Genomic DNA, 18,385 nt, shown 5'->3' on the forward strand with positions numbered 1-18,385 from the left:
CAGGGAGGGACTCAGTTAAGGTGGCAGCAGGGACACCTGCTCCAGCTCTACTCTGGTGCCCTGAGGTGTTTGGGAGCTGGCCAGGCCTTCTCTTCCTCCCTCCACAAAACAGGGTGGTGGAAAGCTTTAGGGGGGAGCTTAGAAAATGCTTGGTGATTTTGTCAGGTGTGGAAATCACATTGTGGTTATTTTATTTTTGGAGCTGCATGATGAAGTCTTCAGGGGAAACGCGTCTGCGTGTCTGACACGTTTAAAAGGTTTAACAAAATGCGAAATACTAAGAACGTGTATGTAGTGGTTATTTTGATGATAGAATTTATTTTTCTGTGTGTTAGAAAAAATTTATAGTAATGACACTTTTAAAAAGAACATTTTTAAAAAAAGGAAGAAAATACCAGGGCCAACAGTTCTCAAAGGGTATCCTTCAACACACTGGTTCTGGGAGATGTGGAGGGACGTTCTGTGACCAAAGGAAAGAGCACCCCTCTCCCTTTCTAGGGAGGCGAACAGGCCAGAGAACGAGAGGAGCAGCCTGCAGAGGGCACGCATCGCAGGCTAGATCCTGGGGCTCCAGCTTCTGGGCCACAGTGGGGCTGCCCCAGGAGGGAAGGCAAAGAGGGTGAGCCACATGGGTGTAGCTCCGTGGACACAGGCCCCCAGACACAACCCCAGGTCTGTGGCTGGCCTGAGGGTCTTCCCTCACTGGGCCGGGCAGGGGCCCAGGATCAAAGGCAGAGCTCTGCAGAGGTGCATCCCAGCTGGGCAGATGCTCATTACTGGAACTTTCTGACCAAGGAGTCTGAGCTTCCTCACGAAGGATGCCATTAGGGGCTCAAGTATTGTGAGCATTTAGAGAGGGCACTTCTCTGTGCTGGCAGCCACTGGCAGCTAGATACAGGGCATGGAGGTGAGACACGGACCCCATCATCAACAGACAAGACAGCCACATGCAGAATTTGAGGACGAGAAGTTCTGGGTGTGGCCACCCCAGGGCACAGCACCGTGCACATAGTGGGTCCATCCCATAAACATTTGTTATGTACCAACTATGTGCCAGGCACTGCCCCGGCTGCCAGAAGGTACACCTGTGACCCAAACACAAACCTGTCACCCTGGGACTCACACCACAGCTCAGGTCACTGTCCCACAAGGGGCAGCCCAAAGGTGTCATGAGGCACAACAGGGAGGCACATGTCCCCCAGGTTGGGGTTCATGCCCTGGCCCAGCCACTGTGCCGCGGGTCAGTGGAGAGCCTGGACAAGCCGCTTAGGCGCTCGAGCTTCAGGTTTCTGGGAAATGTGCACAAGCTGGACACAGAGTCGGTCACTGAGAGAGGCCAACTCTCGGTCCGTCCCTCTGCCGTCTCTGCCTGTGCTCTGAGCAGCCAGCTCTTGAGGATGTTTGGGGCCTCCTCTCCCCCATGTTCTATGCCCATCTGGTCCCAGGACCAGAACGTGGCTGGTGTTTCCAGGGACGGGAAGTGGAGCTGTCTATGGCCCCTGCCTTGCTGGCTGTGAAGCAGATTTTTGCGGAAGGTGATCAGCTACAAAGGGAGGCAGCATGCAGTAGTCCTCGTCCTTTCACTCAGAGGGCAAGAAAGAATCTGTTCACACACACACACGTGCACACACACACACGCACACACACACACAGGCACACGCACACACGCATGCACTAAGGTCTTGTGCGTGTATGGTGTGCTCCCAGCTTCATGAGAAGCAGAGGATCCCTCAGTCTGGCTGTGAACTTCAGGTCTTTAAAAGGCCAAGAGGCTTCCACAAAGGTTTGACATGAACAGGAGACTATGGGCAAAGCACTTGGGGCTGGCGAGCCCTGGCCCTGTTCTGATGCCTGCCACCCCACGCATGGGTGACGGGAAGCTGTTCCTGGGGCTGCTTTCAGTCTCATCTCTCAATCCTCACCTCTGACTTGGTTGGGCCTACACCTGTGGGCAGTCGTGGGTGAGGGTTGATGGAGTTGGAACAGAGCTGGAAAGTGAGTGTAGAGACAGGATCAGGAGCCTCTTTCCCACATGTGACTCCCGATGGTCACATGACCTCCTGAGATGCTTTCCTTGTGTGGAGTGAGGTGGGTTGACCGTAGGATCTCCACAGCCCAGATTCTGCCCCACAGAGCCAGGCCCCTCCCTAGGCTGTATGGGGGCAGTGTCACCTCCGAGGAGGAGAGTGTGGGGGCAGCGTTCTGACAGGTGGAGGACTGGGGGAAGGGCGACAGGGACAACAGGAAACACCTGTGCACAGCAGGGAGCGTTCGGTGCTAGGGAGGGCTGAGGGTAGCAGCATGGGAGATGACGCTGGAGAGGTCTTTGGAGCCGTGGAGGGCCTTTCCGGCAGGCTCAGCAGCCTGCACTTGGCCGTGTGGCCAGGGAGACTGAAGCGAAGGAAGGGGAGGAATCTGGCTCGCACTTGCCACCCACTCAGGAGCAAGGTGTGGGTGCAAGCCGCGGATGCTTCCCTACGGCTCCAGTCTACCTGCAACCTGGCTGCCCGACAGCCTCCGTGGGGCCTCTCCTGGGGCCGGTGCTCCAAGGTCAGACCCATTCTGCTGAATCCAGCAATGGGACTACAACAGACAAAGCCCTTGGCTTCTAGTGACAACTTCGCTAACAGACGCACCAGCAGAAGCCCGGCCTAGATATATTAATATTTGCACCTCTCCCGGGTCTGGGCTGCCGCTATTGCAAGCACAGTCCCCATCTTCCCAACCAAGCCCTTGACAACAGGCATAATACTTTGTGTTTGGGGAGAAGATGTGTGGCTGCCAGCAGGCGCCCCAGCAGGGCTGGTCTTTCCTTCACCTGCAATCTACCTTTGTGCCAGGGAAGTGACCTAGAGGCTAAGCTGGAGTGAAGGGTTGGCAGTGGTGGGCTCCATCCTCGCTCCTTGGGGACGGACACTGGCCCTCAGGGCCGCAGGCACAGGGCCCTCTTGGCAAGTGGAGAGGGAGGCGGAGGGCTGTGCAGTCCCTTGGGCCCAAGCTGGAGTCCCTCTCTGACCTGCACTGACGTCTCTTTAGCAGCATGACCACAGGCAATTTGGACTCACGGGACATCACAGGTGTCACCTGAAGTCGGAGCAATCAACGTTTCTGGCCAGTTGTTGGGAGTGTAGAATAAAATCATGATTACGGCGGCCCTGGCGCCGAGCCCGGCTGGCTGATAGCGATAGCCTCAGAAACGAAAATGACTAAGCATACAGCCTCCCAATCCTTGTTTTGTTTTTTTCCTTTTGGAAACTGACATCCTCTCTATAGCTACATTTTGGGCTGCTCCAAGTGAGAAAAGCATTTAGGGGGAACTTCCACCTCTGATTGAGGGATGGGTGAAATCCCCTTTCAAGTCAACTGGGAATGTGCTCTCTGGAGGAGCACAGAGCTGTCTCCGCACAGGCAGACGGGTGGGAGGCCCCTGGAAATGCCCCCAGCCCTCTTCTTCCTGGGAGATGACAGGAGGCTTGGAGACATTTAATTATCCTCCCTTGGGGGGAAGAGGGCTGGGCCTGGGGGCTGTGGGAGGAGCAGGCAGCCCTTCACAGGACCAGGGGAGACCGGGCACTGCCTCTCAAGTGTTCCTCACACTGGCTCATCCTCCTGCTGGTATCTCCCCATGAGGTCAATGAACCACCTTCCTGTAACCCTGGGGCAATTGCTAGTGTCTTACGTGCTGCCCACCAGGTTTCATCAGGGAATGTGTGAGAAGTAGTTCTAGGTCTTGCCATTTCCACAGATATTTTTTCCAGTTTCCCTCGTTTTATGGGGTCCCTCCAGACCCCAGATGGGGGGCTCTAGGCTCCAGACCCTCCTACAATTGCCAAGATGGATCCTGAACTCCGCATGGCCCAAGCATCTCTTCCAAGGAAATGAGTTTGCCTTCTTTTTCTTTCCTTAAAAAAATACTGTGCCAAAACCAAAGCGTAGTTCATGAAGTGAAGCCTTCCAGAGAGATCAGATGATGGCATCCTAGAGAGATCAGATGATGGCACCCTAGAGAGATCAGATGATGGCACCCTAGAGAGAGCAGATGATGGCATCCTAGAGAGATCAGATGATGGAACCCTAGAGAGATCAGATGATGGAACCCTAGAGAGATCAGATGATGGCACCCTAGAGAGATCAGATGATGGCACCCTAGAGAGAGCAGATGATGGCACCCTAGAGAGAGCAGATGATGGAGCCCTAGAGAGATCAGATGATGGAACCCTAGAGAGATCAGATGATGGAACCCTAGAGAGATCAGATGATGGCACCCTAGAGAGATCAGATGATGGAACCCTAGAGAGATCAGATGATGGAACCCTAGAGAGATCAGATGATGGCATCCTAGAGAGATCAGATGATGGCACCCTAGAGAGAGCAGATGATGGCACCCTAGAGAGATCAGATGACGTCACCCTAGAGAGATCAGATGATGGCACCCTAGAGAGATCACATGGCGGCCTTATTAGGAAGCTCAGGTCAGACCTTAATTGGGGTCTGTCGGGCGCCAAGTTCTGATGGCAGCAGGGAGAGGTGCACAGTCCGCCTCCAGATAAATGTCAGCTGGAGGCTCTGGGCTCGGCTACTAGCTCTGCCACCAACGAGCAGCAAGGCCATCAGCCTGTTGCTTCTGCCCTCTGGGCCTCAGTCTCCCCATCTGTAAAACTGCAGATTACTAGCTCACTGCACAGAGTTATTTTGGGGCTAAAAGGGGATTGTTTATGAAAGTGTCTACCACATGCCGTTTCATTAAAAGTCAGAAATTGATTTGTTTTTACACACACACACACACACACACACACACACAGTCTTGTACTCACACGTCTCTATTTTTGAAATGGCATGCACAGAGTGCTCCCAATTTTATGAGAATCAGAATGGGGTGGGCCCCTCACCAGGCTGTGGCATGCAGGCCTCGCTCAGCCGTACACACTCAGAGCCACCATGTCCCCATCTGTACAACAGGGGCTTGCACCCGATGATGCCCTGCTTTTCTCTTAACTTGCGCATTCTGCAACTCCAAGAAACACATTTGCCTCTCACTCAATAGTCATTATTAGCAGGTTACAAGAAGCTTGTGAGAGTCACCCAAACCAGGGAAGAGTATGTGAGGCAACTGCCCCAGGACAGGGAGATTTTACAAGACTGTGGATGGGAGGTCAAGAAAGGAGGAAGAGAAGCCAGTGGCCTTTAAGCACAAGCCAGGACAGCAGAGAGCTGGCTGCAGGGGACCTGGAATCGGGGGTCTCCGTGGGAAACAAAGCAGGGAGCTGTGAGCCCTGGGATGCAATGAGAAAGGAAGATATTTTTACTATGATTCCTGCACCTGCCCTGTGGTTTAAGAGTGGGCCTCACTCCCTCTGAAGCGGGTTCCACACTCCTGTGTCTTGGCACCCACACTGTTCATGGTGAGTGGGACGTTCTTTCTACTCCCTCTTCCGGGAGAGCTCCTACTCATTCTTCAAGGCCTAACTTAGACATCATTTTCTATAGGGGATGGAAAATAAATAGTCCACACTTGTTTTGTGGACACTGAAATTTCAATTTTATATACTTTTCAAGTGTCACAAAATGTTATTCTTCCTTTGAATTTTTTCAGCCATGTAAATACATAGAAACAATTCTTAATTCATGGACTGTACCAAAACAGGTAGCAGATCAGATTGGCCACAGCCAGAGTTTGCCAGCACCCTCTCTGCCCTCTTGCTGTTCAAAGTGGGGTCCATGCCCAGTAGCCTCAGCCTCATCTGAGAGCTTGTTGGAAATGCAGATTCCAGGGACCCACCCAGACCTACAGACTCAAAGACTACATTTTAACAAGGTCTCTGGATGGCTCAAGTGCATTTTAAACTTTAAAATCTACGCTCACACCACTGCACTCTAGCCTGGGTGACAGAGTAAGACCCTGTCTCAAAAAAAAAAAAAAAAATCCTGCCTGGGTGTCACCCCCAGAGATTCTAATTTAATAGGTATGGGGTGCAGCCGAAACAGCTAAACAGTGGGACTTTTTAAAGCTCCCCATGTGGTTCTAATGCACAGCAGAGTTCCAGAACTCGTGCCCCAGAGAGATTACCCAGGGAAAGAAGACTGCTCCTCCTCCTAGATCCCAGAGTCCCCAGGTCACTCCTGCATAACACAACATGTCACTGTAGAGAAACTATTTGTTACACTCTGAGCTCCTCTGAGATCAGAATCCTGTCCAATCCTAATTTATGAAGGTCTCAGACAAAACACCTACCGCCTCTGGGACTGGATCTCCTCCTTTTCCAATGCATGGCTTTGTAGCCGTAAATCTGCTCTTCACTGACCGCCTCCCTCCCCTGGTGCCCCAGGTGAGTGCAGAGAAGGCGGCCTCCAGAGCCAGGGTCACCCTGGCCTCTCCCGCCCTCCCTGAGCTTCCCCCGCTTCTGTGAAGCCCTTGGGCCAGCACAGGCTCTGGGGAAAAGGGGAACAAAAAGAGGCAACCCACACATCCAGCAAACCCACTGAGCCCAGGGGGTGCACAGACTACACCTTCCACAACCCTCCTCCCCTCTTTCCCAGCTGGAGGATGTGCAGCCCCTCTCCCCCTTGCAGTGGGTCCCCGCTGCCCCAGCCCCTGCCTCCTGACTCCTCTGCCTTTTGGCCCTGACCCAGCATTTTCCTGGAGAAACGTGTGAGGGAGGGGTGCATGGCACTGACTGAAAGCCACACAAGAGCCTTGCCTGGGAGGGCCTCTGTTTGGGAGAGGGCTGGGGGACACAGGACAGCCCCTTTTAGGCCAGGGCTGACACTCCTGCGCCACTTGGCCTTGCACCCCCTGGCCAGGCCCCTCTCTACCTGGGGCCCTCTCATCACTCGCAGCTCTGCAGCTGAGCCCTGCACTCCACAGACACTAACTCTCTCCCAAGACCTCCCACTCCAAGCCCCCTACAACATGGCAGCCTCCCACCCTCCAGAGTCCCCACCACAGAGCATCCACAGCCTAAGGCTTCCGAATCCTGGAAGGTTGCATCTAGACGGGGCCTCGAGAAGTCTTATTATACGTATAGGGAAACCTACACCCAGAGGAGGGGAAAAATTGGCCCGAGATGGTGGCAGACCGGGGACCACCACCTCCCTCTCCCCCATCTAGTCCCACGCGCTTGCCCCACGCGCTTGCTCCTCCCACTGCACCAGCTGCCTTAGCAAGAGAAGCAAGGACAGAGCTCTGGGTTTCAGGAAAGATGGAAACCCAGAAGAAGGGGCCTGCTGGGGCCAACTCTTAGCCTTTGACTAAGGACAGTGTGACAATGCCCTGCCCCCAACCTTCCCCCACCTACAAGCCCAGCCCAGATCAGTGGAGGTCAGAGTGGGCAACTGTGCAACCCACCTCCCTCCCAGCACAGAGTAATAGAAACAGCTACTATTTATTGAGCACTTACTAAGTGCCAGGTGCCATGCTAAAAGCCACGATTCTCTGCAGTACTTATTAAATATTATATCCCCATCTAGCAGATGATCAGAATGAGGGTCAGAGAGATGAATCAGCAGGCCTACGGTCACAAAGTTGGTAAGGGAGTGGTGGAGGAGAGGCCTTAGAGAAAAATGTTTAAGTTCAAAGGCATCTCAGAGTTCCTCTTCACTGCCTGGGCTTCAAACCCAGATCTGTCTGATCCGTTCCCTCGGGGCTCTCAGAGGAGATTCAGTGAGACACCAGGACACGGGTAGGGGCGTCCACACTCAGGTGTATCCATTCAGGAGCTATCTCAAAGGTATCAGGGCTAGAAAGATGGGCTGGAGGACAGGCACCCCCACACCAAGGAAGATCAGCCCCTCTCCTGGTCCAAAGACTGTCTCATCATGAGCCCAAGCAGATGCCTCTGTCCCAAGACCACCTGGTGTCAGAGAGAACACATGGGCTTTGGGATCATCAGACCTGGGATTGTTCCCTTCTCTGTGTGACCTTGGGCCTCAGTTTCCTCATCTGTAAAATGGAGATACCTAGCTAGTAGGGTCAATGGAAGGAATAGAAAGAGGTTGTGAAAAGGGCCCGGTGCAAGTGATAACTAAATGCTGCAGGCTGCTGGGCGTGCACTGTGAACTCTCCCCAATCCTGGGCCTGCAGGGGGAGCAAGCTTTACCCCAGAAGGAAGCAGCAGGGAAGCACGGCCTGCAGAGCCTCCTGGAATGTGGTAAGGCTCCTTGGCGCCAAACCTGACTATGAGCCCTTCTTTAATTAGTTCTCACTAAAAATAACTCCCCCACCACCCGGCTGCACACCTACCTCCTGGCCTGGCACTGAAGTGTGCCTGAGCTACTCTTGCGGGTGACAGCCAGCCTGTGACAGAACCTACAACACGGAGGGTGCACAGAGCAGGAGGCTTTATTGAGGGAGATACAGAAGCGGGCGTGGGCTCTCGTGCCAGCCAGGCCACAGCCTCCACTCGTCCCACACGGCCCTGCGGCTCCTGCACACCCCTCCCTCCCGGGCTCCTGGACAGCAGGCAACACAGAAGAGTCTTACCCAGCCTTGGCAGAGGTGCCGGGAGGGCCTTCAGAGTCTGTCCAGGGGAGGGTTGGGGGGACACAGGACAGCCCTTCTGTGCTGTCGATGACATGCCTGCCACATCTACCCATCTGTCCACCGCCTGGTCCATCTCTGCCTGAGGGGCCCTCCTGTCACTTGCAACTCTGGAGCCGGGTCCTGTGGTGCTTCTCCTCGGTCAGGAGGGGGATGAAGGTGTCGCTGTGGGAGAGCTTCAGCCGGCTGCTGCAGCTGGGCGCCTCCTTCCCCGCAGGCTCTGGAGGGAGGTTGTCCAGGTCACTGCGGGAGCCCCCGGTCTTGCCCTCGCCTCCACTGCTGGAGTTGAGTTCCATCAGCTCCAGCTCGTGCTTGGCCGCGGTCTCCAGGACGCGCTGCTTGTTGTAGTACCTGACAAAGTTGTTGATGATGGGGTGGATGGGCAGGGCGATGGCGATGACACCACACAAGAAGCTGATGGCCGCGTTGAGCTTGCCCAGCGTGGTCTTGGGGTAGATGTCGCCGTAGCCGACGGTGGTCATGGTGATGATGGCCCACCAGAAGGACTGGGGGATGCTCTTAAACAGGGTCTCTGGATGGCTCTGCTCCATGGTGTAGCCCAGGGCAGAGAAGACGAAGATACCCACTGCCAGGTACATGAGCAGCAGCCCCAGTTCCTTGAAGCTGCGCTTGAGGGCATAGGTGAGGGTCTGCAGGCCCGAGGAGTGGCGGGCCAGCTTGAAGATGCGCGCGATGCGCATGATCCGCAGCGCCTGCACGGCCTGCTGCACGTTGGTCAGCTCCATCATGCGGGCACCCAGGTGCGTGAGCGTGAGGCTCACGTAGAAGGGGAGGATGGCCAGCACGTCCACAATGTTCATGAAGGACAGCGCGAAGTGCAGCTTGTTGGGTGACGAGAAGAGGCGCAGCAGGTACTCCAGGGTGAACCAGCCAATGCACGCCGTCTCCACGTTCTCCAGCGTCGGGTGCTCCACGCGGTTGCCCTCGGCGTCCAGCACCTGCAGCTCGGGGATGGTGCCCATGCACATGACCACGGACGAGACGAGGATGAGCAGGAAGGAGAGCACGGCCACCACCCGCGCCGGGCACGACGACTCGGGCTTCTCCAGGAACTTCCAGACACACTTCTGGCAGCGGCGCCAGCGGCCCTCGGCCGCGTCCACGCCCAGGTCGTCCAGGATAAGCTGCACGCGGCGCGCGATCTCCTCCAGCTCCTCGCGCTTCTCGCTCAGGTGGCTCTTGCAACAGTCGTCCAGGAACTTGAGGTCCACCTTCCAGAAGTCCATCTCGTTCTTGAAGCAGATGGGGCAGATGCCCTTCTTCATGTGGACCTCCCCGAAATAGTACACCTCGATGACACACTTGAAGGCGTCCGGGTCCCTGTCAAAGTAGAACTCGCGCTTGCCGGGGTCGTAGTCGTCGCACAGGGAGAAGATGGTGTCGTAGCCCCCAGCCAAGCAGTTGATGAGCTCCGCCAGCCGGGTCTCAGGGTACTGACTGAGGAGGTCCCCGTACAGCACCTGCCGCACGCCCCCCACGTTGACGACTATCTCTATGTCGTCGCTGGCAGCGGAGCTCTGGCTGCCCGGCTCCGGGAGGCTGCGCTCCCCGGACCCGTCCATCCTCCCCGCGCGCGCTCTCGCAGCCTCCGCCCCGCGCCCCCTGCAGCCGCCGCCGCCGCTGCCGCTGGGGGTCCGGCGGGTGCCACCCGTGCGCTGATCTCCGGGAGAGCCTGGCCGGCGCCCGCCTGCGGGGAAGGGCGGTCACAGCGGGCAGCAGCCTGCGGGGGCGCGCCGCGGGGGAGGCATGCACCCGGCGGCGGGGCTCGGGGCTGGCATCCGGGCGCCGGGGCGCGCCCGCGGGGGCTTTGGCGGCCGCCGGCCTCGCCCGGGGCACTCACCCCGGCTGGCTGGCGGCGCGCTCCGCCGCTTCAGCTCGGCCTCCTGCAGGAGCGGGGTCTCCTCGTGGGCGGCTGGCACCGTCCTCCGCCCCGGGGCGCGCAGGCAGCGGCGGCAGGTCCCGGAGCTGGCGGACCCACGCCGTCCGCGAGGTGCTCGAGGTGTGCAGAGAGCGAACTTGGGCTGGCTTTGCCCGAGCCTTTTCTAAACACAATAGGAATTCCAGCCTGACGTCAGGAGCTTTTCAAACTGTACCCTCTTCTGGTGAAATTCTGCAAGGCACGCGCGGCAGCTGCAGGGGACGGATTAACCCTTGGGCAGACGGGCACAGCTGCCGCGCCCGCCGCCACCACCGCGCACCGCCGGCCCCTCCTCGGGCGCAGCGGGTCACCGAGGGGCTGCGACCTGGCTTGAAGCGGCAGGCGTTCTCTCTCACTGCTGTTTGGAGAGGATGAGTGGGGAGAGAATGCTGCCGCCTGTTGCTGGGCAGGAAAATGTGCTCCAGGAAGCCCCTTAGAAGGCGACTCCGATGTCTGGGTCCCTCCTCCGGCCTTAGACCCGCGCCGGCTTTTCCTGGTGGGAGGAAAATCCTGCCTGATCCTTGAAGCGTTTCCTGCCCCATCCCCCCGACCCAGCAATGCCCTGCTGTGTTGGTGGCACTGTCTCACCTTCCCCGCAACGCTGTACAAGGAGGACATCTAGTCCAGCCTCCTGTAGAAGGGAAGGGACTTGCCCAAGGTCACGCGGCGGAATGAGAGCAGAGCTCAGCTTGACCGCCTCCTGATCCCGAGCTTTCTGGCTGTCCCAGCTGACCGACGCCTGCTGTTCAGCAGATTTCAATTCTGCCTTGAAGTCCCTGCCGTCTGGCACCTCCTATCTCTCTGCAGTCCCACACCAAGGCCACTAGCTTCCAGACCCCTAGGGTCCAGTGGCTCCTGCTTCCCCGTTCCTCACTCCTTGACCAAGGCCTGTCTCTTCCTGCACAGTGTCCCACACCCTCCTCTCTTCCAGCCTTTGCAGCCACAGCTGTCCTTCTGTCCTCACTCACCTGAACCACTACAGCAGCTTCCTAACAGTGTCTCTCTCCTCCGGTTCACCACTATCATCAATACTGCAAATTACTGATATCATCTATGGCCTCGAGATCGTGTTAAAAATATTCTGGAGGGAAGAATGAATAGGCAGAGCAGAGGATTTTTAGGGCAGTGAAACGTACCATAATGGCGGATATGTGTCATTATACAATGGTCAAAATCCATAGAATGTTCACCACCAAGAGCGAATGTTAATGCAAACTTGGTGCTGGGCGATGATGACGTGTCATTGTGGGGTGGTCCACCATGACAAGTGTCCCACCCTGTGTGAGATGTTGATGCGCAGGGGAGAGCTGTGGAGACAGAGGGCATGTGGGAATTCTCTGTACTTTCTGTTGAATTGTGCTCTAAAATATAAAGTCTATTTAAAAATGTATTCTGTAGGCTGGGTTTTTTAAAACTTAAGGACATGTCCGTTAATGGATTATGAAATCAATTTACTGGGTCACTGACAGTATTCTTTTTTCTTTAATGAGTTAGCATAAAACAGAATATATTAGAATACATCACATGAAGTATTATTTAGTGAAACTTCGTTTTACAAATTTTACTTCGTTTCCATTTAGCATCAGACAATGACATGCTACTACAGAGTAGGAAATCGAGGCTCAGAAAGGCTGAGTAATAATAAGAGTTGCCATTTATTCTCCATGGGCATCGGAGTGCAGTCTCTGAGTGCTTTGCATTTTTGTCATTTAATCTCCCAGCAACCCCTAAGGAAACAAGATGTCAGGTAACCTGCCGAGATCACTCTGTGGAGCTGGGATTTAACCATCGTCCTGCTGGGTTCTGAGGCCTATTCTTCTCCCCAGTACAGTGCTACACACCGCCTCCTACACACACCCCAGCTTCCTCTTCCAATCCTTATGCATGCTACTCCCCTTATCAGCTGTCCGAGTACCTGCAGGGTTAAGTTCAAATTGCATCCTAGTCTGAGCTTAATGGGCTTCTAAATACCCATTCATTCACTCAGTTATTCAAATATTTATCGAGCTCTTATGGCACATGCATGCAAATGCACACACACACACACACACATACACACACCACCCTAGGTGTGGGGACAGGGTTCATATTCTAGTAGATAATATGTTTTTTGTAAATAATAATTAACAGTTTGGGGTAATGACCTTAACAAGAGGGGTATATGTATTATACAAGAGTGGTGCTTCCTGAATTTCTCCACAGGGGGCGCTGAGGGGCGGCCATCTGGTTGGAAGAGGGAGGGGCTGCATTTGCCTAGAAGCTCAGCCTTCACTCACTCAGGTTTGCATCGGGGTGTCTGATGAATCTCCCTCAGCACATAGAGCCCCAACAGCTACTCCTTTGTATTGTCATGAAATACAAGGTGCTGTGGAACCCGGGAGTTTGCAGATACCTGGGCAGGCCCAGGAGAGGCTGGTGCATTAAAATTATACCGCTGGGATTTAGAGAGATCAATGCCATTGAAAGAACGCATTACTAACATGTCCTGAGAGAAGGGGACACGCCAGAGGAAATTCCAGGTGTGGCCAGGCAGAAGCAGGAGCGAGGGGAAAACGAGGCCAGGACCTCTATTGGGGTTTCCTGGGGGAAAAGTTAGGGCAGAACAGAGGAAAGAGTCCAGGATTGGCTCCTTGGGATAATTCTGGTGGGCTTTGAACTACAGAGGTGGTCTCTAGTTGCCTGGTCCCTGGCCTGGGATGATTTAGGGCAGGGAAATATTGTCTTGGTGTGTGAGAGTTTGATGAGGGGAAGTTGGGGGTCTGGGCCTGGAATTGGTGGGTTTGCCTGTGAAAGATACACTCCAGCCTTTCGCAATCTCTAAGGATGTCACCCACTGGGAGGGGCAGTCTCTCCAGTCTGTGAGGCCACATTGCCCGTCATCAGGAATGCAGAAAATAAGAAATCATAGTTAATACACTATTGACCCCAGGCTGAGAGGATGGCAGGCGGACAAATCTAGAATCTAGAAAGATGTGATGACAAGCTGGAGACTCAGGCCCCCGGAAGAGCCAGTGCGTGAGCTGAGCCTGGAGGTCTGAGTGCCACTTGCCTGCTCAGCTGAAAGGGCCACACGGTTTGGAGGTGAGGCTGGCAGGCCTGAGGCTGGTGGAGTCAGCTGGAAACAGACCCCGGAGGGTCTCAGCGGCCCTGGAAGCATCTGGACCACAAGTCAGCACTTCATACTTTAGGTCGTGGCTCAGTAGCTGGCTGTGAAATTAATGTATTGAGTATTAGAAAATAACAGAGAATATCAGACATGGAAAAATAAACACGGCTTGAATCAGGTCATAGCAGCCAGAGGCTGACTCTGACTCCAAGTCCATTCAGCAAATCCCAGGCCCAGTGGGGAGAAAGCTGGTCTGGTGAAGAAGTGGGAGGGGAGGGGCAGCAGATGCAAAGCCCAGCAGAGAGAATGTCCGCACACAGCCCACAGGAGAGCAAGTGCCCACTGACAACAGGGGTAAGAGAAAGAAACAGCTGTAAATAGCAGGTCAAGGCTGGAGGTGCGAGACCAGCCTGCAGCCAGAAGCCAGGGGAGGGAAGAGAAGAGGCAGAGACACAAATCCTGCTCTGTGAGGATCAGCCCTGTATCCTTAGATGGGGGAGCAGAAGGCTGGCATTCATGTGCCCCTCAGTTTCCCGGGCTGTTAAATGGGTGACATGGACTTACATATTCACACGTTGTCATTTGTTGAATAGCACAGTGAACAGAGAGGCTACAGGTGGAGGCCTTGCCAAGCTCTGACACTTACTGGTGGTATGAGGCTGTGGGTTCAACTGTGTCCTCTCAAAAGACATGCTCAAGCCTTAAACCCAGCCCCTGTGAATGTGACCTGATTTGGAAGTTGGGTCTTTGCAGATGTAAGTGAAGATGAGATCACCCTGGAGTAGGGTGGGCCCTAAATCCAATCACTGGTGTCCTTGTAGGAAGAGACACAGATACACAGGGGGAACACCACGTGGCAACACAGGCAGAGGTTGGAGTGATGCTGCCACAAGCCATGGTACAGCAGGGACTGCCGGCAGCCACCAGAAGATGGGAGAGACGCATGGAGCCCTCTGAGTCCCCAAGAGGGAACCAACCCTGATGACACCTGGATTTTGGACTCTGGTCCCCAGAACTGTGAGAGCATAAATTTCTGTTGTTTTAAACCACCCCAGTTTGTGGTATTCTGTTATGACAGTCTTAAGATACTAACACATGTGGCCTTAGGCAAGCTGTAATTTTTTTTTTTTTTTTTGAGTTGGAGTCTCATTCTGTCGTCCAGGCTGGAGCGCAGTGGTGTGACCTCAGCTCACTGCAATCCCCGCCTCCTGGGTTCAAGCAATTCACCTGCCTCCACCTCCTGAGTAGCTGGGATTACAGGCATGTGCCACCATGCCTGGCTAATTTTTGTATTTTTAGTAGAGATGAGGTTGCACCATACTGGCCAGGATAGTCTCATCTCCTGACCTCGTGATCCACCCACCTCGGCCTCCAAAAGTGCTGGGATTACAGGCGTGAGCCACCACCTCGACCTCCAGAAATGCTGGGATTACAGGTGTGAACCACCATGCCGGGCCGGCAAGTTGTAACTTCTTTAAGCCTCCAATATTTCATCTGTGGAATAAGGAGACTGCCACAGTACACGGTGATGGGGCTACAGAATACAGTGGGGACTCAGTGCTAGAACAGGTGGGGACTTGGTGCTGGAACAGGTGGGGAGCAAGTGCTGGGACAGATAGGAACCAGATGCTGGGACAGGTGGGGGCCAAGTGCTAGGAGAGGTGGGGGCCAAGTGCTGAGACAAGCGGGGATCAGGTGCTGGGACAGGTGGCGACCAGGTGCTGGGATAGGTGGGGAGCAGGTGGGGACCAGCTGCTAGGAGATGTATGAGCCAAGTGCAAGGGCTACCCTGGAAAAGGGAGGCTCTGAATCAGCGTGGGGCCTAGGGGAAAGCTCACAGAGAAGGTGCATGCACCTGTCTTTTGAACGGGCAGGGGTGGTTCTTACTGCATTCCAGGCTCTGTTCTGGGCGCTGAGAACAGAGCAGAGATGAGATGGATGAAGGTCCTACATCTGCAGAGCTAGAGGATTTGTGTGGAGACCTCGAAGCAGTGCCAATTGTGAAAGATGACTGCTAGGCCAGTGACTGAAGGGACATCTGGGAGCCTCTAAGGGGACATCTGGGAGGCCTGGCTGTCCAGGGAGATCCAGCCTGTCCAGTGGAGCTCTCAGAATGACTGAAGGGCTCCTTACCCACACTATCCAGTACAGTAGCCGCAGCTGCACATGGCTGCTGAGTGTTTGGCATGGGCCTAGTGCACCCGAGTAGCTGAATTTTTATTTCAATTATATTTGATTTTTAACAGCTTTGTTGAGATGCACTTCACATTCCATACGATTGATACTCCAGTGGCTTTTAGTATATTCAGAGCCGTGCAGCTATCAGCACTGGTTCATCTTAGAACATTTCATTACCCCCAAAATGAATGCCACACCTTTTAGCCATGACCCCCCAACCTCCCCCTGCCCTAGACACCCACTAGAATACTTTTTGTCTATGAATGTGCCTATTCTAGGAATATCATGTAAATGAAAGTCTATAATATATGACTTTTTGTGACTGGTATCTTTCACTTACAACTTATCATGGTTTTTTTGTTTGTTTGTTTGTTGTTGTTGTTTTTGAGACAGAGTCTCACTCTGTTGCCCAGGCTGGAGTGCAGTGGCACAATCTTGGCTCACTGCAACCTCCGCCTCCTGGTTCAAGCGATTCTCCTGCCTCAGCCTCCCTAGCAGCTGGGATTACAGGTACATGCCACCACATCCAGCTAATTTTTGTATTTTTAGTAGAGATGCGGTTTCACGATGTTGGCCAGGTTGGTCTCAAACTCCTGACCTCAGGTGATCCACCCATCTCAGCCTCCCAAAGCGCTGGGCTTACAGGCGTGAGCCACCACGCCTGGCCACTTACCGTTTTTAACGTTCATTGGTGCGTGGCATGTGTCACCTTCATCCCTTTTTATGGCTGATCATATCCATTGCATGGGTAAGCCAAATTGTGGTGATAATCCCCTGTGGTCAGTGGCTGCCATGTTGGGCAGATGGAGTCTGGGGAAGCTGAGCCAGGTCAGGTGGGCGTGGGCAGTAAGGAGCAGGGCCAGGCCTCCCAGGCAGACAAGGCAGTAGCATAGACAGAGGCAGGAAAGTCCACACCAGGGTTCCAGGCCCCGCACTGCCCTGGTCTCTGCATGCTCCACGCTAACTGTGCCCTCTACTGCAGTGCTGCCCCCACCCGTCCCTGGGGTCATTCTTTCCACCCTTTCAAAGCTCAGTCCTCAGTGTCACCACTTCCAGGAGGTCTCCAGGGACTGCACCCCTCTCCAGCCCTCCTTTCCCCAAGGGATCAGGGCCCATTCCCTATGTGCTCACAGAGCCCTCAGCTGTCCTACGGCATAGGGTCAGTTCATGCACCACTGGTTTGTCTGCCCCCAACTCCAGCCCCAGTACAATCTGGATTATTCTTCTCTGTGACGGTGCCCAGCATCGAGCCTGGACATGCAGGTGCTAGGCAGGCATGTGGAGGGAAGGAATGAGAAAACGCTTCATTATGTCCAAACAGAACCCACATAACTTCGAAACCACAGGACCTTCATGGTCTCTGATGAGCCTTAATTTGCTCAGCTGTCCCACAGAGCCAGGCTTCAGCAGTGTCTGGGGCGTGGCGGTGAGAAAGACATGGTCCCCTGGGCATGCCCCAGACTTGTGGGCAGACTGATGGGAGGTGAAAAGCACCTGGGAACTGAGCAGGGCTGGACCGTGGCTGGAGAGATTGTTGGGGGTCAGAGGATGGTCTTCCTTCCACGGTCAGGACACAGGCATTTTCCCTTTACCCCTGCATGCTGCACACCCCACCTCCTCATCAAACCCTGGCAAGTCCACATTCTGGTCTACTGACATGCCCAGGCCCAGAGTGCCCCACACCTGGAATCCCACAAACTCCACTTGTCCTCCCAGGCCAGAGCAAACGGAGCCTGCAGATCAGGTTGGCTGACTCCTTGCCCAGTGCTCTCCCCAAGCCTGTACTACTGCCTCTGTTATGGACTGAATGTTTTTTACCACCCCCTCCAAATTCATATGTGGACGCCCTAACCCCCAATGTGATGCTATTTGGAGGTGGGGCCTTTAATGAGATAATGAAGGTTAAATGAAGCCATAAAGTTGGGGCCCCAGTCCAACAAGATTAGTGGCCTTAGAAGAAGAAGGTAGAGAGACCTTGCTCTCTGTCTTCACCACATGAGGGTACATTGAGAAGATGGCCATCTGCAAGCCAAAGAGAGAAGCCTCAAAGAAATGAAACCTGCCAGCACCTTGATCTTGGACGATAAATGCCTGTTGTTGAAGCCTGAGGTCTGTGGTGCTTTGTTACATGGCCCAAGCTGACTAGTACGTTCTCCTTCCCTCACACTTGCTAAGTGCCGCCTCTGCCTTCCTCTTCTCAAAGCTCTGGAAACAGGCCCTTTGTCCTCTGACCATATAGATCCTGTTTGGAAAGGTGAGGCTGGGATCCCATGGATTAGGAAAAAAAGAGAAAAATCAACATGCTGCCTTCTCACTGAAGGTCATTGTTGCATAGAAACTTGAGCCAGCGGCCTGGATCCATTTAGAATTTCCTGAAGGGTTAAACCAGAAAAAAAAAAAAAAAAAAAGTCTGAACTTTTTGGCTAAAAATGGAAAGCTTCTTGCTGTGATGTATTCAGTCCAGCATAGACCTTCTATGAGAATTGTACATTTCATGATGCCATGGGGGAAGGGACGTAGAGCACAAAATCTATTAGACATAGAAGAAGCAGCAATTTTACCTTGCGGGTTTCTTATTTAAATAAAGGTGGGGGAAAACAGTTTATTTAGGCATAATGGGAAGTAG

General features: G+C 54.2%; 1 protein-coding gene across 1 annotated transcript; it reads right to left on the bottom strand.

Annotated features, from left to right (window-relative positions):
- Positions 1–8,320: 8,320 nt before the first annotated feature.
- On the bottom strand, positions 8,321–10,612 carry KCNF1 (potassium voltage-gated channel modifier subfamily F member 1). Its single transcript, XM_034952614.3, has one exon. It carries the CDS (start codon positions 10,117–10,119, stop codon positions 8,635–8,637), a length of 1,485 nt encoding a protein of 494 aa, XP_034808505.1. The 5' UTR covers positions 10,120–10,612; the 3' UTR covers positions 8,321–8,634.
- Positions 10,613–18,385: the final 7,773 nt, after the last annotated feature.

Source organism: Pan paniscus, chromosome 12 (genome assembly GCF_029289425.2).
Source record: "Pan paniscus chromosome 12, NHGRI_mPanPan1-v2.0_pri, whole genome shotgun sequence".
Classification (NCBI taxonomy): Eukaryota; Metazoa; Chordata; class Mammalia; order Primates; family Hominidae; genus Pan; species Pan paniscus.

Coding starts and splice junctions, on each gene's coding strand:
- KCNF1 (XM_034952614.3), bottom strand. CDS start 10,119: ATGGACGGGTCCGGGGAGCGCAGCCTCCCGGAGCCGGGCAGCCAGAGC.